The 25,824-nt window shown below is 33.1% G+C and overlaps 1 protein-coding gene across 2 annotated transcripts; it reads right to left on the bottom strand.

Annotated features, from left to right (window-relative positions):
- Nucleotides 1–635: 635 nt before the first annotated feature.
- LOC143079327 (uncharacterized) lies at nucleotides 636–19,350 on the bottom strand. Of its 2 annotated transcripts, XM_076254584.1 has the most exons (5): nucleotides 19,244–19,350; nucleotides 3,297–6,815; nucleotides 2,639–2,747; nucleotides 1,252–1,335; nucleotides 636–834 (listed from the first exon to the last, which is right to left on the bottom strand). In XM_076254584.1, exons 1-5 carry the CDS (start codon nucleotides 19,293–19,295, stop codon nucleotides 786–788), a joined length of 3,813 nt encoding a protein of 1,270 aa, XP_076110699.1. In that variant the 5' UTR covers nucleotides 19,296–19,350; the 3' UTR covers nucleotides 636–785. The 2 variants fall into 2 exon arrangements, 1 of the variants encoding a protein (XP_076110699.1); XR_012979388.1 differs by lacking the exon at nucleotides 2,639–2,747.
- Nucleotides 19,351–25,824: the final 6,474 nt, after the last annotated feature.

The raw sequence follows: 25,824 nt of genomic DNA, 5'->3' as shown, positions 1-25,824 counted from the left end.
TGAAAGTAGGACATAATCGGTAAACTTACAGATCACTGTGACGACTAATCTAATATCTATAATACAAAAGTAAAATCACAAAAATACAGAACTCCGAGGAAAATTCAAAACGGGAAGTTCCTAATCAAATGGGAAAATCAAAAGCTCAAACACATCAAACGAATGAAGAACAACTGTTATTTTCCAGAATTGGTACAGGCATTTTCTTATGTAAAAAATGTCGGAATCAACCTTGGTTTTACAGCTAGCTAGACCTCTCACTTGCATGAGTCGCATCAAATTCCATTATATTACAACGATATGTAAACAAAACAAACAGACGAAACAGGTAAAAATGTCAAAAATAGGGGTACAGCGGTCAACGTTGTGGTATCTATGAGATCTATGGCCGTGGAAACAAGTCTCTAGGGAGTTGAGGAACAGACATTAAGTGCGCTGATTTTTTCCTGTTATGAGAACAAATATAAGGGTTCATATAATTCTAGTAATAATTATAATCCCATCATGAATACTACAATATACTAGGCATAAAAAAAATCGATTCTTAACAAAAGAAATTTCCAATAAAAAGCCATGAATCATTGCAATTATTATGCAATATTAATATAAAGCTCAAATATGACAAAGAAAAAACATTCAGAAACACGTCTCTACATAATGTATGATGGTACCCATTTAATGAAATCGACAAACAGAAAAGTACATTCATGTGTAAATTGTAGCTTTTGCGTTCCTCATGAAGGAAGCATGGAATTCTTGGAAGTACAGGCAGTGGCTAACTATTCTCAAACTTTAGCTAAGTCCACGTAGGTGACCACCGGAATGTAATAGGGTCTGAAATAAATAGAAGCAATATATAATTTATGTTAACGACAACGACGATCACGACGACGATGATTGTGATAAGGATGATGATGACGGCAACTTTTTTCTAGTTAAAGTCTTCCTCTTGTTATTGGTTAGTTATACATCTAATACTTTAGACTGATGTTTTGTTTTTTATTTATATTTTACAGTAACTTAATCACAGACGCAAGCTTCAAGTTTTGATTATATCAATCATATATATAAAAAAAAAGAAGATGTGGTATAATTGCCATCTTTATTTCAGCTATAAAAGGCCCCGAAATGACAATGTAAAACAATTCAAACGAGAAAGCTAACGAACTTATTAATGTTTCGTAAAATATCAAATATAACTTTTTCTGTGTTAAGATCTGCTAAAATACCAACAAACTTAGTTAAACTAACCTATCCCTGTAGTAGACATTGGCACCGTACCACGTGTTCTCTCGGATTTGTTCACGTTTTGTCTTTTTGTGCCAGGTGATAACCCTAAAATGTTATAAAAAATAAAGTAAAATCACAAAAATACTTTACTCCGATGTAAATATAAAACGGAAAGTCCGTAATCAAATATCAAAATGATAAAACACACCAAACGAATGGACAACAACTGTCATATCCTTGACTTTAAAATAAATAAAGTCAACAATAAACTTAGTCACACTTTGCATTTCATTAAGAGTGATCGAAGATCGAGCAGTATAAAGTTATATCCGATTAACATGACTTGCTTATCAAATGGCAATACGATGATACAAAAACACAGAGGAAAATATATGTGCCTGAATTCACAATGTTTCATTTTTGATAAATAGTTGGTTGTCTTTTTGGCAGTTACATCTTTTGTCCTTGAGTCTTTATGAATATTTGAACTGGCATTCATATGAATAGTTGACTGGTCTCATTGACAACCACATGGAAACATGAACTTGTCTTGTTGGTAATCATATCCAAGATATTTTATTTTATTTCATTTTTGTATGCCAAACATTGTATTTTATACATTTCCGGGGAAAGATAAAGTTTTAAATCTTTATAGAAACCAATAAGTAAGAAAATAGTACAATTGAACAAACTGCTGAAAAATGGAACATTATCGATAAAAAAAATACATCTACATGTGTTTATGGCTATTTTAACATTCTTCTTTTGTCACCTTCGATAGCCAAGGGATACGATCAATAATTCCCTCCTAAGAGGAGCCCGATATGCAATGTGTTTGTTGAACATTGATTCTTGAAACTATTTCGGATAAAACTAAAATTTTACATGTGTGCATTCTGAGCTAATCCTCCCGATGCACAAGTACAGGATGTTATTAGCTATGTTTGCTGTACAATTTGTTTGGTTTTATCAGTTGAACCAGATTCTTTTTGATATTTGGCTTTTAGCACCGATGACGAGAATTCCTTTTTTTCAAATGAGTGCAGTTAACATCTTCTTTCGTATGTATTGACACGTAAATATATACGAACATACATGGTCATAAGTCGCGCGCTCTGCGTAAGCAATTCACATTATGCATTTCTCATGAAAAACGCCTTTAAAATAATCAATAAAAATGACTTTATATTTGTTCATCTGCTTCAAGCATGCACTAGATATATATTAATGTATATTTGTGGTAACCACCTGCATAGCCTACAAGAGCAATTCTCGCATTAAGCATATATGTATGATAAATTACATAGTTGCAAAGACTAAATTCTACTATCACACATGTATAATATTGTATTTGGTTACAAAAGGCATGACATGCAAAACTAGTACTACTGCACGACAGCGAACCTACGTTCTGCATTTATTATCCACTGTATCTAATATAACTGTATTGTCCTGGTATTTAATTGTATACACTGGACATGAGCTTGAGGCTCCACCAATCATTGTTCTATTTACATCTGAAAACCACACTTCAATTGATGAAGAAACTATTTTTATATTTGCGCTATTCTAGTATGTCTTTTAACATTAGAACCTTGCATATTCCTAACCATATGCATTATACGGTATATTATTATTATGATTCTGCGTCTTTGTTTATAACTAAGAACCACTTAATTTTACTTGAACGACTATAGTTTCTAACTTCTATGCCATTTGCTATCGGTCGGAAAGTTGTCTCATTGAAAATCACATCACATATTCTTACCTTTTTTATCCAGATATAATTTTAAAAAAAAAAATGTAAATCTCAATACCTGCGTTAAACTGCGTGTAAGATTAAATGGTAATGTAGAATGGTGTTGATGGACAGATAGACGGGAACATAAAACGCTATACAGTTTGAAGATGCAGACCCATTACTGTGATAACAATATCATGTGGCAGTACTGGTTTCTGTAAAAGTATCAAGTTCAAAACTTATGCAATTACGACTTGCAAACAGAGATACCATTTTAATATGCTTATACACGGTTTACTTATTCAGTTATATCTAAGGCAATTACCTTTCCATATGCCGCCCAACTCTGTAGCTAACACCGTAGCTTCTTTTCTTTTGGAGTCTAACCACTTAGACGTTAAAATTTCATCTGCTTTTATCTTATTTTGTATCTGATCTTTGGCTTTCCCATTTGGCATTGGTAACACGTTTGAACTGTTGCCTGCATCCATGATAGTAAGTCTACCTCTATTTGAACCTAAATTTCTCATGCTTGGTTGTCTAAGTTGGTCAAGCAAACCACGAGAGAGACCAGATATGTGACTTGTGGTTATCTGCGAAGGATTTGAAATATTATTAGTAGCAACCTTGTGGCTCGAGCCTTGACCATTGTTCGAAATTTGTTGCCGTGATGCATCGATGTTTGTTTCTTTGTCCTGTATATTCATTTGCTGACCTGTCACTACAGGAATACTTGTAGCTACTGGACCCCATGATATATTTTTATGAGTTTGAATATAGTTAATACTAGCTGGTTTACTTGTAGCAACTGGTCCCCATTGTATATTGTTACCGATTTCAGTGTTTATATTCTTTTTACCCAGACTCGGTTTACTTTTAGCAACTGGCCCCCATTGTATATCGTTACCGATTTCCACGTTAGTATCCTTTTTATTAAGACTCGACTTACCGGCTGCCATGGGACCCCACGATTTTTGTTGTTGTCCTTGAATATCAGTTGTTCCCAATTTCTTTTCTTTGACAACTGTGTTACTTGTTGCTACAGGACCCCAAGCAATTGGTAAAGGGTTTGGTGGATTGTTTACAAAAGCTTTTTGTTGAACAACTGGTTTGCTGGTAGCGCTGTGTTGCCATGATAATTTTTTCGGTTTTATACCTGATCTGTTTTCTTTTTGTATGGATTTAGAAATTGAATTAATTTTTGGAGTGTGATCCAAACCAGTATCTTTTGAACCTATTGTCCTTGTGTGAATTTCGTTCATGATTGAAATACTATGAACCACTGGTTTCCAATTTTGATTTTGATTTTTAGCATTTCTAGTGTTTTCATTTGCATTTACAAAGGGTGCTGTATTGGGAAGAAAAGGGGTTAGACTTTTCGTCGGTCCTAAACTGACTTGCTTTATATCGTTTCTACCAGCATCAGTGACGGTTTTGTCATTTAGTTTCTGCAGCATGGTCTGTCCTGAAGCATTACCACCAACATTAAGTATACCAATTGAAGATTGTGGACCATTATTGATCTGTGGTAAATTATTTAGGGTTCTCTTCCCAGAGATTGTATTCTTGTTTAATTTAAATGCAACGCCATTACCACTTTGTGGATGAGCGTTATTATATAAATCTGATGTTCTCCTACCAGCAATGAAGGTTTTGTCATGTGGTTCCTGCGACATTGTCTTTCCGGAAGCATTAACACCATTATTAAGTATAAAATTTGAAGATCGTCGACCATCACTGATCTGAGGTAAATTATTTTGGTTTTTCACCGTAGAAATGGTTTTCTTGTTTAGTTTAGCTGCAACACCATTACCAGTTTGTTGATCTGGTGTTTTCCCATTTTTCCTTACCACTTCAATTGTCGGTTGTAAATACGTAATACCGTGCCTTTGCAATTTAAAGTTATCTTTACCTGAAAGTGAAATATGTCGCATGTTGGACCGGCTTGTTCCATGAACAATGTGATGTGTTGCTGGTTTACTTTGTCCATTAATTCTTATTGTATGAATAGTCTTCTGGAGTTTGGTTGGTGCAACAAAACTATTTGACTTTGATGGAATTGTTGAAATGGGTTTCGAATGAGCACTTAAAGGAGTTCTAGACGTTTTATCTTTCTTGTCTTTTGATGCAGTTGTTCTAACGTGAACATTTAATGATGGTTGGATTTCAAAGACGTTTCCACTGAATTCTAATGTCTCTTTTTCCGATGTATTCGATCCGATCGATCTTAATCCCGTTGTAGAATTAAGGTCAGCTGGATATTTCAAGCTGGGTTTGCCATTATCATCTACTCGTCGTCTACCGCTGCCTACTTTCCCTAAAGTTGTTTTTGTCTGAAGAATGTTTTTGTCGAGTGAACTGATTACTGAAGCATCCCCTGGGACACTAACTACAGCCTCTTCTGCTGGGACTGGTGGATGGTAGCTGCCTAATGCTTTTTGTGGATGCCGTATAATGCTATTCATGTCTATTTTTCTTTCAGAACCCATTGAATGCCCATTTGCATCTTTGTTTAGAATTGATTTTGAATTAACACTATTTATATCTAAGGGTAAAGTTTTGCCAGAAATTGAAAGTTCGCCTTTTGTAATATAGCTAAAGTTGCCATTATTTAAAGGAATTTCAGTTTTTTGTCTCGTCGCTCCTGTTATTTGAGCAGTTATCTGCGGTTTATCTAGTGACTTTGGTTTAATGTATATACCTGCAATACCGTGGTATTTATTTGCAACCGCATTATCAATGACCATCTGTTTAGGTTGGTGATCGTTTATACTAGATACTAATGTTTTTGTCGATGTGCTGTACAGTGGTGTTGTGGTTTCCTCTGCCTCAACTTCTTGGTCTACAGTTGCTAAAGTTTGTTGTGTGACAGAGGTTTTCGTTGTACTAGTGATACCTTCTATTTCAACTTCCTGCTCACCGGCAGCTGTACTTTTTGATAAATGTGATTTTACTGTAGTTATACTGTTTATTGTTGTTGTTTCTTCTGCCTCTATTTCTTGCTCGCCATTGTTTGATGACGCTGTTGAGGATGCAAGTGGTCGTATGGTAGATATAATATTTTGTGTTGTGGTTTCTTCTGCCTCTATTTCCTGTTCTTCATTTATTTGCTTTGACGTTGAAAATATATTCTTTTTTGTTGTTGTTATAACTTGTTCTTCTGTTTCTATTTCTCCTTCAAATTCTTGTTCAGCATTTGTATTCGCGTTTGGTTTCGGAGATTTTGAAACGCCACTTCCCGGTGACGATGTTTTTATAAATGAGTGACCTAAATTCCCAACTGCTTCAGATTTGGTGGAACTTTGTACATTCTCATTTGCCGTAAAAATGCCGTCCCAAGAAACAACTGGTCCTGTTGATTCTTTGCCATTTGGGGTTATAGTTGTATAATCATAATCAGATAGTAGCCTTTCTCCAAGCGTTTTGACCAAACTTGATTTAGTTAATGGTTTAACGTTTTGATTTCCTTTGTCAATATTATGAATACGAGGTTCCATTTTATCCGACTTGGTATTTTTGTTTGGTTCATTCTTTGTTCGCAAAATTTTCTCTTTTATAAGTTTTTCAATCAAAACATTAGCATTTCTTCTCCTTAATTTTATACGTTTCCGTCTTGAAAGGCGACGTTTTAGTTTTTTTATGAAACGTCTCCTATGTTTGTCTGAATCGTCACTCGAATCTGAACTATCTCTTGCTATAACAATGTCATGTTTCATTGGACGCCATAATACTTTGCTATGTTTTATTGTTTTCAAATTTCCAAGAAGTTTCACGGTTTTTAAATTTTTCAAAGATCCCGGCGAACCCCACCTGAGACCCCATTGACCTTGAGCAGGATGAAAATCTACAAAACACAAAGAATAATGATTAACTTCTACATTCAAATAAATAACATTATAAGTTTGAAGTAAACATACTCCGACTTTCTCAATGTTAGTCAAGCAATGAACGTTTTAATGAGAATATCCAAATGTCATAAAATTAACTATTTGCGTTATACATACGATGTAAAATTCCACATTGTATTTAAAGAAATGACAGGTAATAAAATATATTGTTTTGTCTATTAGTATCTTAAATACATATTAACCTATTTTTTTTTATCTACGTAAACAAATATCTATCAATTCCCCTTCTCATCATCAAACTTGTTACCAGGGTTAATACATCAACATGATGACATTGTAATTGTATGTTGTGTGATTTGGGTAGTAAAAATCACAATAAATTCTCTCATGATTATTATCCAAATATATGTTACATCAGGTGTTCTATGACAACATGGCCGCCTACCCCCTTTCATTCAGATTTCGTTTCGTAGTGGGTGTTTACGACATACGTGTACCACCAAAAGTAAAACGCGAGAGACGGTATTACGCGGTCCTTTATATTTAAAACAATACTTTTGTTATCTGAAACACCCCCCTCCCCCCTTCAACCGATTAATCCCAAAAGACGTGATATATATATTTTTTTATGCGACTGTTATACAAGTTATAGGTTTAGCTATCTATAAAACCAGGATTAATCTACCATTTTCTACATAAGAAAATGCCTGTACCAAGTCAGGTATATATATGACTGTTGTTGTCCATTCGTTTGATGTGTTTGAGCTTTTGATTTAGCCATTTGCTTAGGGTCATTCCGGTTAGAGTTTTCCTCGGTTTACGGCATTTTTGTTATTTTCCTTTTTATTAGTATCGTATAACTTCATGATCTGCAGCAGTAGGTTAATGATTATATTTTTTTCTCAAATATTTGTTTCTCCCAATTTTCTGTATTTTGTGAGTGACTTGAAATATTATTTTATCAATGTCAGAAGTTTCGAATGTGCTGCCGATCAGAAGCATGGCAAATAAATAATTCAAGCAATTTTGAAAAAAAACGACTAAAGTCTGGTATATATATTTGAACCAACATTGTAAAAACATACAGGACTAACAAAGACCAGAGTTCCGGACTTGGGACAGGCGCAAACATGCGGCGGTGTTAACCATGTTTTGTGATATCTGAACTCTCCCTCTTTAACTCTAACCAATGTGGGTTAAACAAACACACAGCAGAACACACAGTAACACTCAGATAAAGGAACCCGAGTCCATTTTCAGAAAAGGTAACAGAAGAAACTATAAGCAAAATACTTAACAAAGGACTACATGCCAGCTCCAGACCTCAATTCAACTGATTTTTGGCCTGTTTTGTACTACAGTTTCAAAAGTGAAGAATGCTAAAAGGTTATTTAGGGTCAACAATTTGTTCGACAAATAGGGTCATTTCCCATGTAATGGTTAGTTTATATACATCAATATTGTCATTCTGTAATTAATAACATTAATTGTGTACCATTAAGTTTTTTGACACACCTGATGAGTAACAGCATTGTCATATTTATTAAAGGAACATTGTTATTAATCACATCAGCTGTTATATGACACACAAGTTGCAACAGCATATATTGAAGAAAGCAATATCGGTTAGCATGTAAACCAAACGGTTGCCTTCAATTGATTACATCCACTTAATTTTAACTTTGATGGATAGTTGTCTCATTTGCAATCATACACAATCTCCTTATTTTCTAGTCCAGCCCTGGCCTCAGTGACTCATTTTTTTTAAATTTTTTTTTTGTTGTCACTGAGTCCAGCTCGCCCTCCATTACCTTCAATGGTGCAAGCTCCCGGGTAGATTACCCGGGGACGATAGAGACAATGCCAGAGCGCTCAAGTACGAAAAATGTATCACAAATGGTAAAACTTCATAAAATAAACAAGTTGCATACCTGAAATGCTTGTACACTATATGGAAACTCATCTTAACAGAAGGAAATCCCTTGCAGTCGGAGCTGTGGACATCTTGTTTACATCAGTAACGCTAAATTACGGAACGTGACGTTTCTACGTTATAACGTTAGACGAAACGAATTCAATGTATCGATACAGATTTTCAACGTTCTACAACACGATACCGAATGGCATATCTCCCGATTTCTAAACTTTTTGGCACACTTGTATTTTGAATCGAGTTACATCAGTATAAGTCATTGTATGCATAAAAACTTGGGTCACCATTTTTGGTCTTGTAATTTTATAGGAAAACGTCAATTTTTGCGACAAATTCACATATTACTTTTTATCCATCAACAGAATTTAAAAGGTTGGTAAATCCGGATCCAGTTCCAGTTCCAAATATCCACCACTCATCAAAATATTATGGCTAAAGCTGTAGCAAGGTCTGCCAGTCGAGCTCTAAGTTTATTAATTGATAAATGTAAAGCACATTGTGGTTTCTAGCACAGTACCTTTAAAACATTATTTGATACTCTGGTCTGGTCAGTAATAAGCTACGGTGTATCCATTTTGGGCACTCCTTCTTTTTCTTGTATCAACGCTGTCAAGAACAGAGCTATCAGGTGTTTTATTAAGTGTTGGCAAGTATGCGCCAAATGATGAAATTAACGGGGACATGGGCTGGAGACCTCCTAGTGTAAAACACTGAATGGACATGTGTATTTAGGCATTGGGCAAGATGTAGTGCCATGACCAATGACAGAATAAATTATAAAGGTTTTCAAATGGTCACATAAAAATGCTGTAAATAATAATACCTGGTGTAATAGAGTCATGAAAAAAACTTAAAGATTGTAACTTTGATTTGTATACTAGTATTGATAGTGTGCTGCATAAAGAAAATTGTTCTACAAATTGAAGATGTTTTATTTAATAAATATATTGCAGAATGATCCAGAATGGCAAACGAAAATTTTGTCACAGAGTAATGGTAACAAGCTTCCTACTTATAAGCGATATAAATCACAATATTGTGCAGAGTTATATTTAAAACAAAATATATCAATCAAATTTAGACTGAGTGCTTATGCAAAATTTAGATCCGGCGCAACGCCACTTAAAATAGAAACAGGACATTATGAGAAAAAGCCAATAAATGAAAGATGTTGTTTTATGTGTTAAAACGAAATTGAAGATGAGAAACATGTAGTTACTTTATGTCCTTTGTAAGCAGACCTTCGAAATATATTGTATAATGAAGCAGTAAAACATAACGATCAATTTTATAACTTGTCTATTGACGAAAAATTTATAGTTTTACTCAGTAATGAAAGACTATTAAACTGGTTCCCTGAAAATTATTCTAATTTCAACCCATAAATGTATATGTAAACAATAAACCGGTCAATATAAACAAAACAACGATACCAAGATCGACGCTCGTGACACTTTTTACTTCCAATATTCTCTAGTGAAAAACAGATACCCGAAATAAATACACGGTGGAATGAAGTTACGCTAACATATGCACCCTCCATATAAAAGGGGGAGGACAGGGGGTACTCTTCTCCCTTCTCCCGCCCCTCTTCTCCTTTCTCCTACCCCCATTTCTCCCATTAGAATAAAACATCTCCTTTTGAGATATTTTTTCTTGAAATATTAGAAAAAATTTTAAAAGGAGAGATATTTTATTTTTTCTCCTTTCTCCAACTTTTTCTCCTTTCTCCCAGCCTTCCTCTCCTTTCTCCTACCCCTTTCTCCTTTCTCCCACCCCCTTTCTCCTTTCTCCTACCCCTTTCTCCCTGTCTCCCTTACCCCTGTCCTCCCCCTCATATAAGTAAAACACTCCGCGCAAAAATTCCAGTTTGATATTGTGCATGTACGACATGTAAGCTCCGCGGAGTCTGTATTCTACGTGTTATTTTATATCATGTATCATAATGCCAAATTCAGTAACCTGTCATTTCCAAAAAAAAACAAACCTGACGATATACGCAGCTTTAGTACAAGCATGTAAGCAGGTAAACAATTTAAAAGACTGCTGTCCTAATAGATAAGCCGTATATATGAAAACTATATATGCCCAGTGCAAATTGGACTGCCGAACGGTTAAAACAATATGATGGTGCTATTTTATAAGGAATGTGGTGACAATTCATGTATCAGTGAATATGCAGTGTAGTGAAATGGTAAACTGGTGTTATCAAATGTACCAATGTTAGCAAGCTATCATGTACGTCAGTTGGTCTTTGGTGGAAAATTGTTTCATTGTCAACTATACCACATCTCCTGATTTCATTATGGTTTGATTTTTCTCCAGAAGTTCAATTAGAAGTTTAACGACTTAAACAAATATGTACTAGGAAACACCGGTCTAGGAAACGGAAAAATGTCTATGGTTTTGATGTCGTTAATTGCATAGCCTTTGCTATCTTATTGTATATCCCATATCTCCATTTATTCACACAAAGAAACACCAACACTAAAGAAAATCCAGAAACCCTATCGGTTCTATATCGGGGGTCGTGTCAATGAAAGTATCGAGACATTATTTAGGATGGTCTTAGGACGTGTCTGAGACATATCTTAGGATGTAAAACAAAGCTGTCTTAGGACAGTCCTAACTACGATGGTCCTAGGACCATCCTAACACATTTATTCAATTGGAAAAAAGGTAGAGATTTCTATGACATAGATTTTATTGTATTTTAGTATCTATATGTAAAGAGAGAGAGGACAACTCTTGTATGGAAAACAATTAACGCAAAATAAAAGTTAAAGATTTAAAGTAATACTTATAAATACGTTATTAAATATGATAAAAGATATAAAAGAATCTAATACGAAAACAAAAGTAAATAGTCACAAAACATTGTTAAGTGCAATATGCGTGCTGCAATTTTAGTACATGAACTAGTTTTGTCGTTAGGTCCTCTCGATTTCATTACATATATCGAATCAGAATTAGTTAAAAAAATAAGTAATATTTTCCCATATTTAAATTAATATTGCACCGTTTTGGTTATTCGCAAAAAATATTGCTTATGATGATACATGTAGTATTTCGTAGGCTTAAAAAAGGCAGCACGAAATAATTTAATGTAATAAAATTGAATCTTTAACAAAATTGAAAAATATTTTGTTTTATTAATCTAATTCTAATAACAGTATGATAGTTTAATATAGTATTAGTATTTTTAGTATTGAGTTTATGCGGCTTGCTATATATTTTGTTTTTATTACCTTTTAGGACATTGTAACCTTTAGGACTATCCTAAGACACCTATTTGTATATCCTAACTTTAGGACCAAATTTAGGACATATCTTATTTTAGGACACTTTCGTTAACCTGACTTAGGACTAAGACGTATCCTAAGACTATCCTAAGACATGTCATAGTCCTAGGACAGTTTCGTTGACACGGCCCCGGATTTTTTCTGTACAGAACAATGAATTTCAGAGACTGTTTTTACTTAAAATACAGGGAAATTTATTCGAATAATAACCATTTTTTTTTCTCATTCCATGCTAACAAACTAATTTTTGTATGATCATGAGTTTCAACGTCTGCTTGTGTTTTGCTTTTTCCTAATTCAATCTGTATGCTTTCAGTCCAATAAATTTCGTTTTTCTATTTTTCTATCGGTGTTTTTTGTGATCATATTCAAACGGATGGGATTAACGAAATTGCATTAATAGGGTTACAATTTCCGGATTTTCATACATCAACCTGAGTTTCTCTAAATTAAATTCCTACTTCTAAAACAAAATTTCATAGGGATACGGCGTGCATTATAAAGGAGAAGTTTTTGCAAGAATGTAAATGAGAAGGTCAGGAATAAAAATAAAGTGTTAAAACTCAGTCCGTAATGCATAAGAAGATATATACATGTATATGTATATAATTACATTAGATGTATGTTTCATTATAATACTTTATTCTAATTGGCTAACTGCACATCATGTGTTATTCCTTAAGCAATTGCATTACTCAATAAAACTTTTCGTTCATGATAACACGTGGTCCCTCAATAAAGTGCATATAACCTATGCACTTTATTGAGGGACCACGTGTTATCATGAACGAACAGTTTTATTGAGTAATGCAATTATTAAATGCAATTATAAAATTCGTGTTTTCATGATTATAGCTAAAAAGTGTAATTATAAGTATTGAATGCTTCTTTTTGTAACTTCATAGGGGTGTAAAAGCGTTGACCGTGCGCACATTTTTAGAATGAAGCGCTTCCGCGCTTCATACAAAATGTACTTCGGTCAACACTTTTACACCCCAATGAATTTACAAAAGAAGCATTCAATTCTTAAATATATAGACAAATCTTGCAGATGCTTAGGTATCAATAGAATATTTAACAAGTGGCTGTCACAACGACAGCAAACCGGATTTATTAACATTTATTTGTGTCCTGGCAATATCACAAGAACCATTACTGATGAATGGTGAAAGTGGAAATCGTCAATATCAAATTTGACCTCCATTTTGTCATCAGTATCAACATATTAAAATTTGAAAAGCTGAGATTGAATGGTTCATGAGTAAATGCAACAACGTGAATGGAAACGCCATTTTACGATCTTTCAATAACCATAACTCCTGAACGGTAAAAGTCAAAATCGTCATTATTGAACTTGACCTCTATTTTGTCATCAGTAACAACATATTAAAATTTCAAAAGCTTTGGTTGAATGGTTCATGAGAAAATGCATGGACACGACGGGAAACACCATTTTTCAATCTTTCAAGAACCATAACTCCTGAACGGTAAAAGTCAAAATCGTCATTATTGAACTTGACCTCTATTTTGTCATCAGTAACAACATATTAAAATTTCAAAAGCTTTGGTTGAATATGGTTCATGAGAAAATGCACGGACACGACGGGAAACACCATTTTACGATCTTTCAAGAACCATAACTCCTGAACGGTAAAAGTCAAAATCGTCATTATTGAACTTGACCTCTATTTTGTCATCAGTAACAACATATTAAAATTTCAAAAGCTTTGGTTGAATGGTTCATGAGAAAATGCACGGACACGACGGGAAACACCATTTTACGATCTTTCAAGAACATATAACTCCTGAACGGTAAAAGTCAAAATCGTCATTATTGAACTTGACCTCTATTTTGTCATCAGTAACAACATATTAAAATTTCAAAAGCTTTGGTTGAATGGTTCATGAGAAAATGCACGGACACGACGGGAAACACCATTTTTCAATCTTTCAAGAACCATAACTCCTGAACGGTAAAAGTCAAAATCGTCATTATTGAACTTGACCTCCATTCTGTCATCAGTAACAGCATATTAAAATTTCGGAAGCTTTGATAGAACAGTTCATGCATAAATGCACGGATACGACTGGAAACTCCATTTTTCAATCTTTCAAGAACCATAACTCCTGAACGGTAAAAGTCAAAATCGTCATTATTGAACTTGACCTCCATTCTGTCATCAGTAACAACATATTAAAATTTGGGAAGCTTTGGTAGAACAGTTCATGCGTAAATGCACGGACACGACAGGAAACTCCATTTTTCAATCTTTCAAGAACCATAACTCCTGAACGGTAAAAGTCAAAATCGCCATTATTGAACTTGACCTTCGTATAGTTGTCAGTAATAACACATTAAAAATTTTAAAAGCTTTGGTTGAACGGTTCATGAGTTAATGCACGGACCACATTTGATTGCCGTCCGCCCGGCCGCCCACCGTACATCCCCAAATCAATAACCGACATTTTTGTCACAAAAATCCGGTTAAAAATGATATTTTTGAAGGTCAACAATGAGCAGAATATTCCGGGGAAAACGATAAAGCAATCAATGTCAAATAACCGTTACGTTTTGCAACAAATCTGTCGGCACTCTAGATCTGCATCTAGGGAAATTAACAGTTAAAAATGTCACATAGTTACCAAAACAAAAAGAATTTTTATTTTCTAATGATTTCATAATTAAAGAACTTGCTGCATGAACGTTTTCTGCGGGTAAAAAAACCATTCACACCTGTAAAGGAATGTTTTCATAGTTCTAGGACTAAAAAAATAGAATCTAATATAACTCGAAAGATTATTCCGTTTTTTTCGTAAATTTTCAGTCAATGACGGGACAAGATCTCTTCATCAACTAATCATTACACTTTTATTTTTTAACAATTTTTCAATCCGAATGTTAACGGAGATGGTCTGGCCCTGATACGATTTTGGAAACTAGACTTGAAAAATGATTAATCGCCACCCCAAAATACTTTATTTTGGTCCATATGTTAATAGCGGGTATGTGTTTCTTTAATTTGAAAGAAAGAAAAATTAATTAAATTGCATTAAATTACAATGTTAAATTGAATACACTAATAAAAGAATTTAAGTGAAAAACAATTTCAGACTTATCATTCGCTGCTTAAGAAAAAAAAAAAGACTTACCGCGTTGAAGTATTAACAAGAACTTTAATTTTTTTTTAGAGAAAATGAAAATCGTCAGTATTAAAGTTGTTCTTCATTTTGTCATAAGTAACAATTTATTCACATTTAAAAAGGTTGATATATTATATGTTATCGCAAGGAAATGGACAGAGCCGCCTGTTGGCCGTACGGCAACCCCAAATTAAATATTCGGGATTTTTCATGGAATTTCGGGATAAAAAAATTGTTAAAAAAATAAAAGTGGGATGATAATTTAATGAAGAAAATTATTATAATAATTGTCCTGTCATCTACTGAAAGGAACCATGAAATGTGGAAAAGTTAAAACTGATTAATTTGGTTGGAACTTTCTGTCACTTGCCGGGAACTGAAGAAAAAAACACCATCAGAAAACTTCATCTGAACAACAGAAGGAACACATATATAAACATGTCTTTTTTTATTTAAAGTGTCATAATTTACCAGCAGCATTCAGTGCCCTAAGGTCCGCGTTTAAATAGTTTGAGGTGCAAAATAGTTGATTTAACGAGTTTAAACGTTGAAAATCTGTATCGATACATTGAATTCGTTTCGTCTAACGTTATAACGTAGAAACGTCACGTTCCGTAATTTAGCGTTACTGATGTAAACAAGATGTCCACAGCTCCGACTGCAAGGGATTTCCTTCTGTTAAGATGAGTTTCCATATAGTGTACAAGCATTTCAGGTATGCAACTTGTTTATTTTATGAAGTTTTACCATTTGTGATACATTTTTCGTACTTGAGCGCTCTGGCATTGTCTCTATCGTCCCCGGGTAATCTACCCGGGAGCTTGCACCATTGAAGGTAATGGAGGGCGAGCTGGACTCAGTGACAACAAAAAAAAAAAAAAAAAAAATGAGTCACTGAGGCCAGGGCTGGACTACTTATTTTCATATAGAGATGTTCAAAATGGGTCTTATATATATATATATATATATATATATCCGATACATATATATGAACCAACATTGAAAAAACACACAGGGTTAACAAAGACCAGAGGTTCCATACTTGGGATAGGCGTATATATATATATGTGTGTAGAAAACTGTGATAGTAATACAAAGAAGCAGCCTAGAACGATCGCTTATCTTCTGAAACATGCTCATTGTCTTTGTACATAAAACTAGATTTAATTTTTTTTTTAAATTCTTGTAATATATATATAAGCACAAGTTTGTTTGATTAAAGTTCTTTTCTGAATGTAGTACCATCGTGCTGTATTGGACAATTAGAAAATTACAAATATAAGTAAACCCTAAATAAAATATGTCGTGTTGCAATGGATACTCTTCGGTTTTGTCATGCCTTTTATATCTAAATTGGGTAATCTATTTTGAAGTTGTGGAAAAAGATTTAAAAAATCCAAATCTATTGCACACGAACTTTAACAAGGTTTAAGAACCTAATAAAGACGAGAAGGACCTAAGTTATAATGATTGAATTTTTAATGATTTACCAAAATGTAGTATTAGTATATCTAGCTATTTTCGGAACAGGAAAAAAAAAACCACAAAGCCTTATTTCATGCTCAGTTTTAGTAAGTTTTGAAAACTATGTTTTTGTGAATAAAAACACACAAAAAATTTAAGATTTAAAGTACGCAATGAGAAGAAAAAGACCTTAGAAAAAAAAGGGATCATCGTATCGGTTTTATGCTACACAACAAAATCGTAGTTTACTGCACATTCCTTTCTAAAATCAATTTATATGAGTAACCTCCCCTTATGTTTGTTAGTTTTCTTTAAAAAAAAACTATGAATCTAAGAAAAAATATAATTGATCCGTATTTGTAAAAAAAGTAGTAATCGTAGATTTCATCATTCAGATAAAAAGCCAGACTGAGTGCATTTCTGTATCATATTTGGCATATTTTATTCAAAACATAAACCGTCTAATGGTTTTGTGCTATTTTACTAGATGACTAAAGACCTAAATCTACATTTGAAATTAACTAAACTGTCAGAAGTTGACCTTCAAGCACTAACTTTTAGATGACGATTGTTTAACACGTGCAAAAAACTAAGGTCAGGTGTATGTAATGAGTAAATCATGTATCGTGATAGGGCTGATAGGTACATGACAAGACAAAAATCAATGAAAATGAAAAAAAAATCTTTCTTTTTTAATCATAAAAAAAAGTTGACCTAATTATTCATAAACTACGCTAGTTATTTTGCATTTAATTTTGACTGTCTTGTATTTTCATGAATGTGGAGCAACTTGAAAAAGATAATGTTTTTCTATTGCACTAAAACTTTATTGATATCTTGAATTAGAAATATACTGTTCTTTTATCTAGTTCTTTCTACTTTTCAGTAAAACTAATCAAATGACAAAAACCGAAAGCTCAAACACCTCAAACGAATGGATAACAAATGTTATATTTCTGACTTTGTACAGGCATTTTCTTATGTAGAAAATGATGGATTAAACCTGGTTTTAAAGCTAGCTAAGACCCCGTTCACACTGACAAAAAAGATCGATCTTTACTAAGATCGATCTTAAAAAGATCGTTCTTTGGTTCATTGTAAACGGGTAAGATCGATTTTCAATAGGACTTAAAAAGTCTACCTCTAGAGGTGGTTTTAAAAAGATCGATCTTATTTGAACCGATCATTTTTTTTTTTTTGGTGTAAACGCTTAGATCTTATCTTATAGACGATAAAACCTTAAAAGACCAGAACAATATATTCAGAATGACATCCCATTTGAATTTGTTCAATATTATTTGGCTTCTTGACAAGTTACGTTGTATACATGGTACCTTATGCGCATAAAGGGTGTTAACAATTAGATAAAATCAATAAAAAAAAATCAATCTTGGCCTTGTTTTTGTAGGTATACTTGTCCAAGGTATGAAAATAGACGATGTGACGTATTTTAATGTACTATAATTAACATCTATCGGGCTATTTAAAACATGATTTACCTATCTTATCGAATGAAAAGAATTGAGGGGAAATTGGCCATACCTCAAATTTAAACTATGAATGAATGACATGAAAGGATTTGATTACTGTTACACACAATTCCCGATTGCATGCTACCTGTATCGAGTCAGGACTATGTCATGCAAACGCCCAAATTTCTGCTCATGAACGTTTGTAGCGATTTACCATCAGGAGGTCCACAGTAAAGAAAAAGATTATGAAGAAATTGTGATTATCAGTTCCCTTTAAGTTTTTTACGTACAGATACTTGTTTTATATTTTAATGGATCGATGTTTAACTTAACTTATTGTGTTATTCCCATTTCATTTAGTGTTGTCAAATTGGACAATGCTATGATTAGCTAAACAATGTTATCAGTGCCCGATTCCCCCACCACAAATGTATCGGTTCCAATTGCCTTAGAGAAGCTATTTTATGTCCTATTTTATAAAACTTTTTTAACTGTTCACGTTCTGAAGCATGCTTGGTTTCAGCGTTCCTTCTTTATATTTTAACACCGAGGATCTCTTTAAAATTGACAAAAGAAAATTGAACGAATTAGGTTTGTAGCATTCTTGAAGAGGGTTAATCCAGAAAATTCGGACGCACGAAATATATAAAATTCTGTTTTCACTAATCAATTGTCAAACACTAAATAATACTTTGCATAATTATGATAATACACAGCACGAAGAAGCCTTGATTCCATTGAAACAACGCTAAGCCACTCTTTATAATGTCCTTGGAAATTTGTCAGAAATAATATTGTGGTTGTCTTTTTTTAACATTAGATTGAAAATACGCAGGAATGTTTAAAATTAATATGCAGCACATTCATTCTCCCTTAAACATTAAGTTCTACATGTACTGCATGTCAAAGCTCGTTAAAAAATTAAAATTCAAAAGAGTAATTGTAATTAATTTCGAGAAATTTTATGGAGACATTTGTTTACACAATAAATTATTAATTACTTTATTATTCTAAATTCACTTCGTAAAGTTGTAATTAGACTGGCGAAATTCAATTGAAAGTTTCGGAAAACAAAATAACATGCTAAGTATTTTGAATAAATTTTTACTTACTAGAGGAGAAAAATCCTAGGAATAAATATGAAATTAATTTAAGTATGTCCATAATATTTCGCCCTGCTCAATATGAGGTATAATTAACGAAACATGTTATGGCAAAATACACAAAAAACCAATTGTCATTATAGGTATAGTGCAAAAAATATGGAATATACCTAAAACAAAGAACGAGGAAACCACGGGTTATTTGTATATCGAATAACAACGCGATAGGGAGAATAATTGAACATAAATATTGATTGATATGTGGGCACATTAAAAAAAGATCATATTTTCATCTGTTTGTTTCTATCTTTAGACCATTCATAATGATACCCTTTCCGGTAAAGTTTCCTTGCAGAACAGTAGTCTAGTCTGCTGTCTTGAGATTCCCCCCTGTAAATGTAGTCTAGAACTGGTTTAAAATGAAGAAAAAGGGAATTATGCAGCAACATAGAGCATATCAGATGTGCACGCCGTTTTTCTTCTGCATTACATCTTACTGTTCTGGGAATACTTGATGTATTGTTTCTCAAAAGTCCCTTTGACGAAAACAATGCATTTAAAAAGCAATCGGTAAAGCTAAAAAGGGGTTATACGTATATCGTGGGACATTTTATACATAAAATATACGTGGTGCAGTGTATCTACAATTTTGATGCATTTAAAATGCAAATTGCACAATTTCTGTCAATGAGTATAATAAATGTTAGTAATTGATGGATTCAGCTGCCAATCAAAAAGGGATAAATCAATCTTGCGGAGAAATATCAAAAACATGCACTGCCGACTTTCTTGACTTGGAATATGCACGCTGACAAGAGGTCGAGTTTGACTATCGTTTGACTACACAGCCAAAACCCCTTTTAAAAAAATCAGAACCCGGTGTGATAACTGAGGTGCATAGAAGAGTATAACATATCTATATATCTTTTGCCTTTTCTGTGTCATTTGATGACTGTTTCTTTCCCCCACGACTTCTTTTATTCATACAAGATGAAAATTAGGGTAGAAAAAAAAATTCGAGACTTATCTAATTTACATTTAATTGACTAACACGACGAATGTCACGTGGGGAACAGGATCTGTTAACCCTTCCAGATCATCAAGATTACCTTAATTTTTTGGTGGGATTTGTGTGACTCTGTCTTAAGTTTTATAGTAATCTTTGGTGTATTTATTTGTCATTTTTTGTTTGCCATGGCGTGGTCAGTTTTCGGAAAGACACTTCTGCAAAACATATGCATGAATGTATATAGTGAATCAATATCCGAAGAAATCTTATACTTCGAGATAGAATCAAGTGCCGGAAAATAATCATTAACTCGCCATGCAGTCGCAGATAGACCAGTGCGTCGACAGTATATTTGCATATCCTGCTATGTATGCAATCATCCGTCGTACGATTCTAAGTGGCTAGGACCATTTCAAATACGCATCCAGGTCTGGGAATTGCATGGCGAAATTAGAAATTTTCTTATCCAATGGTCAAAATGGCCTTACCTATCACAAGATATGCATGGTATATGTATAGACGAAAAATCGAACTTTGCTAAACTATGAATATTCGATACAGATCTATCATTACTTGGGATTATTTTTAATTTCACTAAATTGTCTACAGGCCATTCTGTTCAGGGGCGGATCTAGCCATTTATAAATTGGGTTCCCAAACCAGGATAAAAAAAAAGGGGGGGGGGGGGTCAACCGTAAGTCTCCATATAAACGCATTGATCATCCAAAAAAGGAGTTCTACCTCCGGACCCCAACCCACCCCTGAATCCGCAACTGCTGTTCTTAGACATATATGATGGCACCATAACAACCTTTTCAGTGCTTCTTGGATAGAAACTCTAAAACTTCTTTAGAAAATAACCATCTACCTTTTAAGTTATTTCCTTATTAATAATTAATGCACATCGGATATACATGTATGTAACAAATGAACAGTCTGACAAGAGAGCGTTGGGTCAGCTACATTACTTGGTATTCAAATTGATTTATTATCTATGGTTGATATATATCATTGTAACTTGAGGTTTACATGTGTCATTATAAAAAGTGCGAATTACAACTTCCTCGTTAGAACAATGTGCGATTTTTCTAATTATCAATTATGTTAACATTAGAAAAATCATCTTTTTTTAATATTACACCTACTAATAGGGAATTCTGACTGAATTGCTCACCATTATGTATTATGCACAAGGGTTTCCTTTCGTAAAACTTTATGCTGTTAAAACTTGAATTTTGAAATCAGTTAATGTCAACACAATTTTGTCTGCACGATAGTTGATAGTTGAAATATTGGAGAAATTACTTCTTCCGCAATCACAGAAAAAACTGTTTAATAATACCAAGGATGGAAATATTGTAAATTTTTTTAAAAAGAACGCTTTTAAAAGCAAGTCGAAGGATGCCAAAGGGACATTCAAAGTCATTAGTCGATAAATAACTGACAACACCATGACTAAAAAGAAACAGACAGACAAGACTTTTGTTGTGACCAATATTTCAGTTAAGTTTTGCACCATGCACCTAACTCAATATACCATGATTGTGTCATTCCATGATACTTAGAGTGCAAGTAAATAAGTGTTGGCACTTGGAACTTTTTTAGTACACAAAACAACATACAAAACCAAAGAATAAACAACAGTAACCGCAAGCTATTTACATGGGTTTATTCTTGGACACGTAGAGAATACTGATTAAATTGGTTAAATAAATTACGTCAGAGACATATGTCTATAGTTACGTATAAAGATACACAAATTCAAATTTCATATCTAAGAAACATTTAAAAATGTATATATGTCAAATATATGTAAGCCTCAAATCTATGTCCGGCCTCAAATCTATGTCCGGCATCAAATCTATGTCCTTTCCGCAAATCTATGTCCTTTTTAATATTGCGTCATAGACGTTCCAAATCTATGTCCTGTATTGTCTCGCATCTATGTCCTTTATTTAATCAAATCTATGGCCATTTTTGGCTCAAATCTATGTCCTTTCATTGACGTAAAACATATAACAAAACGTCATCAAGTAAACAATGAATAGTTAACAATTACAGGTGTAAGTACGGCCTTTAACACGGAGCATTAACTCACACCGTACAAACATTGAACAAGTGGTTTATATGACAAAAGCAAGGTTAACATTTTATCTATTAATACACATGGTTTAAAATTGCTTGATGTTTTGTTTTTTAAACTGGAGGAAAATCTGTTATGAATAGTGGACTGATGGAATATTTTCAAAAACGTCAACAAGAGATTTATCCTCTTGAAATGTTTTCTGACAATTATCGGATATCTTTACTTACTACTACTATTGGGGAATATTTATAATTCAAATCCAGCCATGAACTAAGGGACTGCAGTGTTTACATCTGGTTTCTGGAGAGAAGGAATGTGCCAAAACATAAAGAATGATTCTTCTCGGGGAAATATTTTCGTTATTAAAGACATTATTACAAGTTTTACATTTGAACTAAATCGATATCAGCCAAGACCAAACAATTGATATATGTTTTATTGGGATTCACAAATATTTCAAATATAAAGAACGTTTTTCTTTTATCAATTTAGAATGATTTTTTGATACTAGTATTCAAGGAAAAACATAGATAAAGTGGTATAAATGTTAATGAAACAGCGATATGAACAAATTCATAAGACAAAACGAAGTACGTCGAAGTTGCAAACAAATATTTATTCTTTGCTGTCTTTTTTAGTAAAATAAATATGTGTAGTTTCATTCTTAAAGACGTCATACAATAATAACCCACGCATGCAAAGATTTTAACCACACACATGGAAAAATGACTTAATAAAACAAAAAGCATATAAGACCGTACTTGAAACAATATTATCAATACCAGCTAAATAATTTAGCCGGATTTTCTTAAACGCATACTATACTTCAGCTCTGACGTCACGATTGGGCATAGATTTGAGAAACGGACACAGATTTGAGGTCGTACATAGATCTGAGGTTTACATATATATAAAGGATATTCATCAGAGTAATATTTTAATAGATCTCAATCCCTAAATAAATTCATTACTTCAATTGACGTTTTAACAGGTGCCTTAGAACATACATTTATGTGAAAAATATGACAATTATATTTAATCATAATTAGTAATATCAGATTTTTTTTTATGTGTGACTAACAGTTTATAACATATTTCAACATTTCAAACAAAGAATTATTATTTTTCTCTATCTAGTAACATTTTCCATTATGGCGAAGCATAGCACTGGTTTGAACTAGAATTAATCCTTGAATGCTTATTCAATTTTCAAAGCTTTATATCGGATCGTTTTTAAAAATCAGAAGTTCTAGCTTCGGTTTTCTTCGAATGAAAAACTTGAATTTTGCCGATTTTAGATCAGGAAATATTAATGCTGTTTTGCTTGTTTTACTTGTTTTACTTGTTTTACTTGTCTTAATATCTTCTCAGATCTGATATATTCTATCGTTTTAGAGTCGTGTGAAACAAACTATATATTACGAATTTAAAATAAGAAAACGTTGCATTTATAAAAGAGAGACGAAATATATTCCAAAGGGATGTTCAAACAGTTGAAAACGAACTGACAACGCCATGGAAAAAACGATAAAATGACCAACAACAGTTAACAAAACACAGCATGGAAACTGAAGACTGAGCGACACAAAACCCATCAAAATCACGGATTTGAAAGGGGTCTCGGGTACTCCAAGAGGATAATCAGAGTCTTCTCTAAATGTATTTACCTGTTTTATACAACGAATCTGCATTTCACGCGTACACAAATGGGAACGTAGTTCTACAACAAACTGGCTACAAATTTTTAAAATGTGAAAAACAAGACAATAACAATCAAAACCAAGGAGTAAACAAAGACTCACAAAACCAAAGGACATTTACATCAACAGTTATAAATAATAATTAAAAAACAACACGAACTCCACTAAAAACCGGGAGTGAAATCAGGTGCTCTGGAAGGGTAGGCATTTCCTGCACCGTATACGGCACCCGTCGTGTTATTTCTTTGTTTAGTTCGGTAATGATGGAAGGTTATTATGACTGAGGAAGAATATCAGATATGATTTCTGATACACTTTTGTCATAATGGCCAATCAGCTCATGATGGCGACCGTAAAATTTCTTGAGTGACGACCTTAATTTGATTGATTCATAGCCCTGTCTTAGCAACTTTTGAGAAAGCAGTATTCCTCGTTCAACAAAATCAACGTACTTTGAGCTAGCTCTAGAGTAACGTATCAATTGAGACACATATACTCCATATCCTGGTGCCGCTGGGTTATTGCTACACAGAAGTGGAAAGTTGATTATAGGAAAATTAAAATCATCGCGTTTGTCATAAATTTTGGTATTCAACCTACCATCAGTAGTCATTTCGAGAAAAAGGTCTAAATATGAAGCAGATTAATTGAGAATAGAAATTGGGAACATATCAAAGAGACAACAACTCCAAAGAATGTTAGGATGGAAACTAATTATGCTTTCACGTTTATATTACAGTTTTTTATAAGTCATATAACTACAACACAATTTGGAGCTATTGCTAATGCAATTTAACAACGAAGGAAGAAAAAGTATAAGGAAGAAAAATATTACGAATTATATATAGTTTGTCTAAATTCTTGGCCTTACAAGGCATTGTTTTATAAATGACAAGAAAAACACCTGACGTGTTCTTATACCTTCCTTGTTGTTTATTAATTACTAATTTCTGAGGATCTCGATGGGGCTTACAGAATAGAGAATAATATGCTTATTACTACTGGAAATGGGTTAACGAGGACAAAGAAGAATAGGTAAAAATAAAATAAAATTAAAAAAAATATGAGGTGCTACAATATAAAGACTCAAAAAAGTCAAACACAAAGTACGAAAAATAGAACAAAAAAGAAAAGAAAAGAAAAGAAAAGAAAATCACGAGGTATTACAATATTAGGAGTAAAGAATAATGGGCAAAAAATACAAAGTAATAGAAAACAAATGACAAAAAAAGAAAGAATAAAGTAATGACACTCACCTACACAGACCCTCAAATCTAACTTGTTTTATCTATAGTGTATAGTTATTTGTACTAATATGACACACAAATCATTGTTTTATTAACGTTCCTTTAATTGTTTAACAATATAATCTTATAATTTGATTGTAACATAAATAATTAACCTCTTTATTAAGGTCTCGAAATAGTGGTTCTAGGAGAAAAATATTCTATCTTTTGAAAGACGAATGTTAATTAAATATTAAATAGTTTGTGTATTTGATAAAAAAAAAAAAAGAAGAAGACATTGCTTGATTCAACGTAATTAAGTCCAGAGCGTGTTTCCATTATATTAATCAGTATAATTTGTTATTTTTTTCTCTACTTTTGTCATTCAAGTTACATTATTCAAATGGCCTTTCAAATCTTTGTATATGAATGCCTTCCATGTTATAGCTCGGTAATAACCGTGAAAGAGACTCGCAATTAGGTAGCATGGAATACGATTTGTGACTGAGACATGTAAAAGAAAATAAAAAGACTTCATGATTTGGCATAATTCCTTATATCTGAGTAGT

This window comes from Mytilus galloprovincialis, chromosome 6 (assembly GCF_965363235.1).
Source record: "Mytilus galloprovincialis chromosome 6, xbMytGall1.hap1.1, whole genome shotgun sequence".
In the NCBI taxonomy this organism is placed as follows: Eukaryota; Metazoa; Mollusca; class Bivalvia; order Mytilida; family Mytilidae; genus Mytilus; species Mytilus galloprovincialis.
This window is presented reverse-complemented; position numbering and strand designations above follow the sequence as displayed.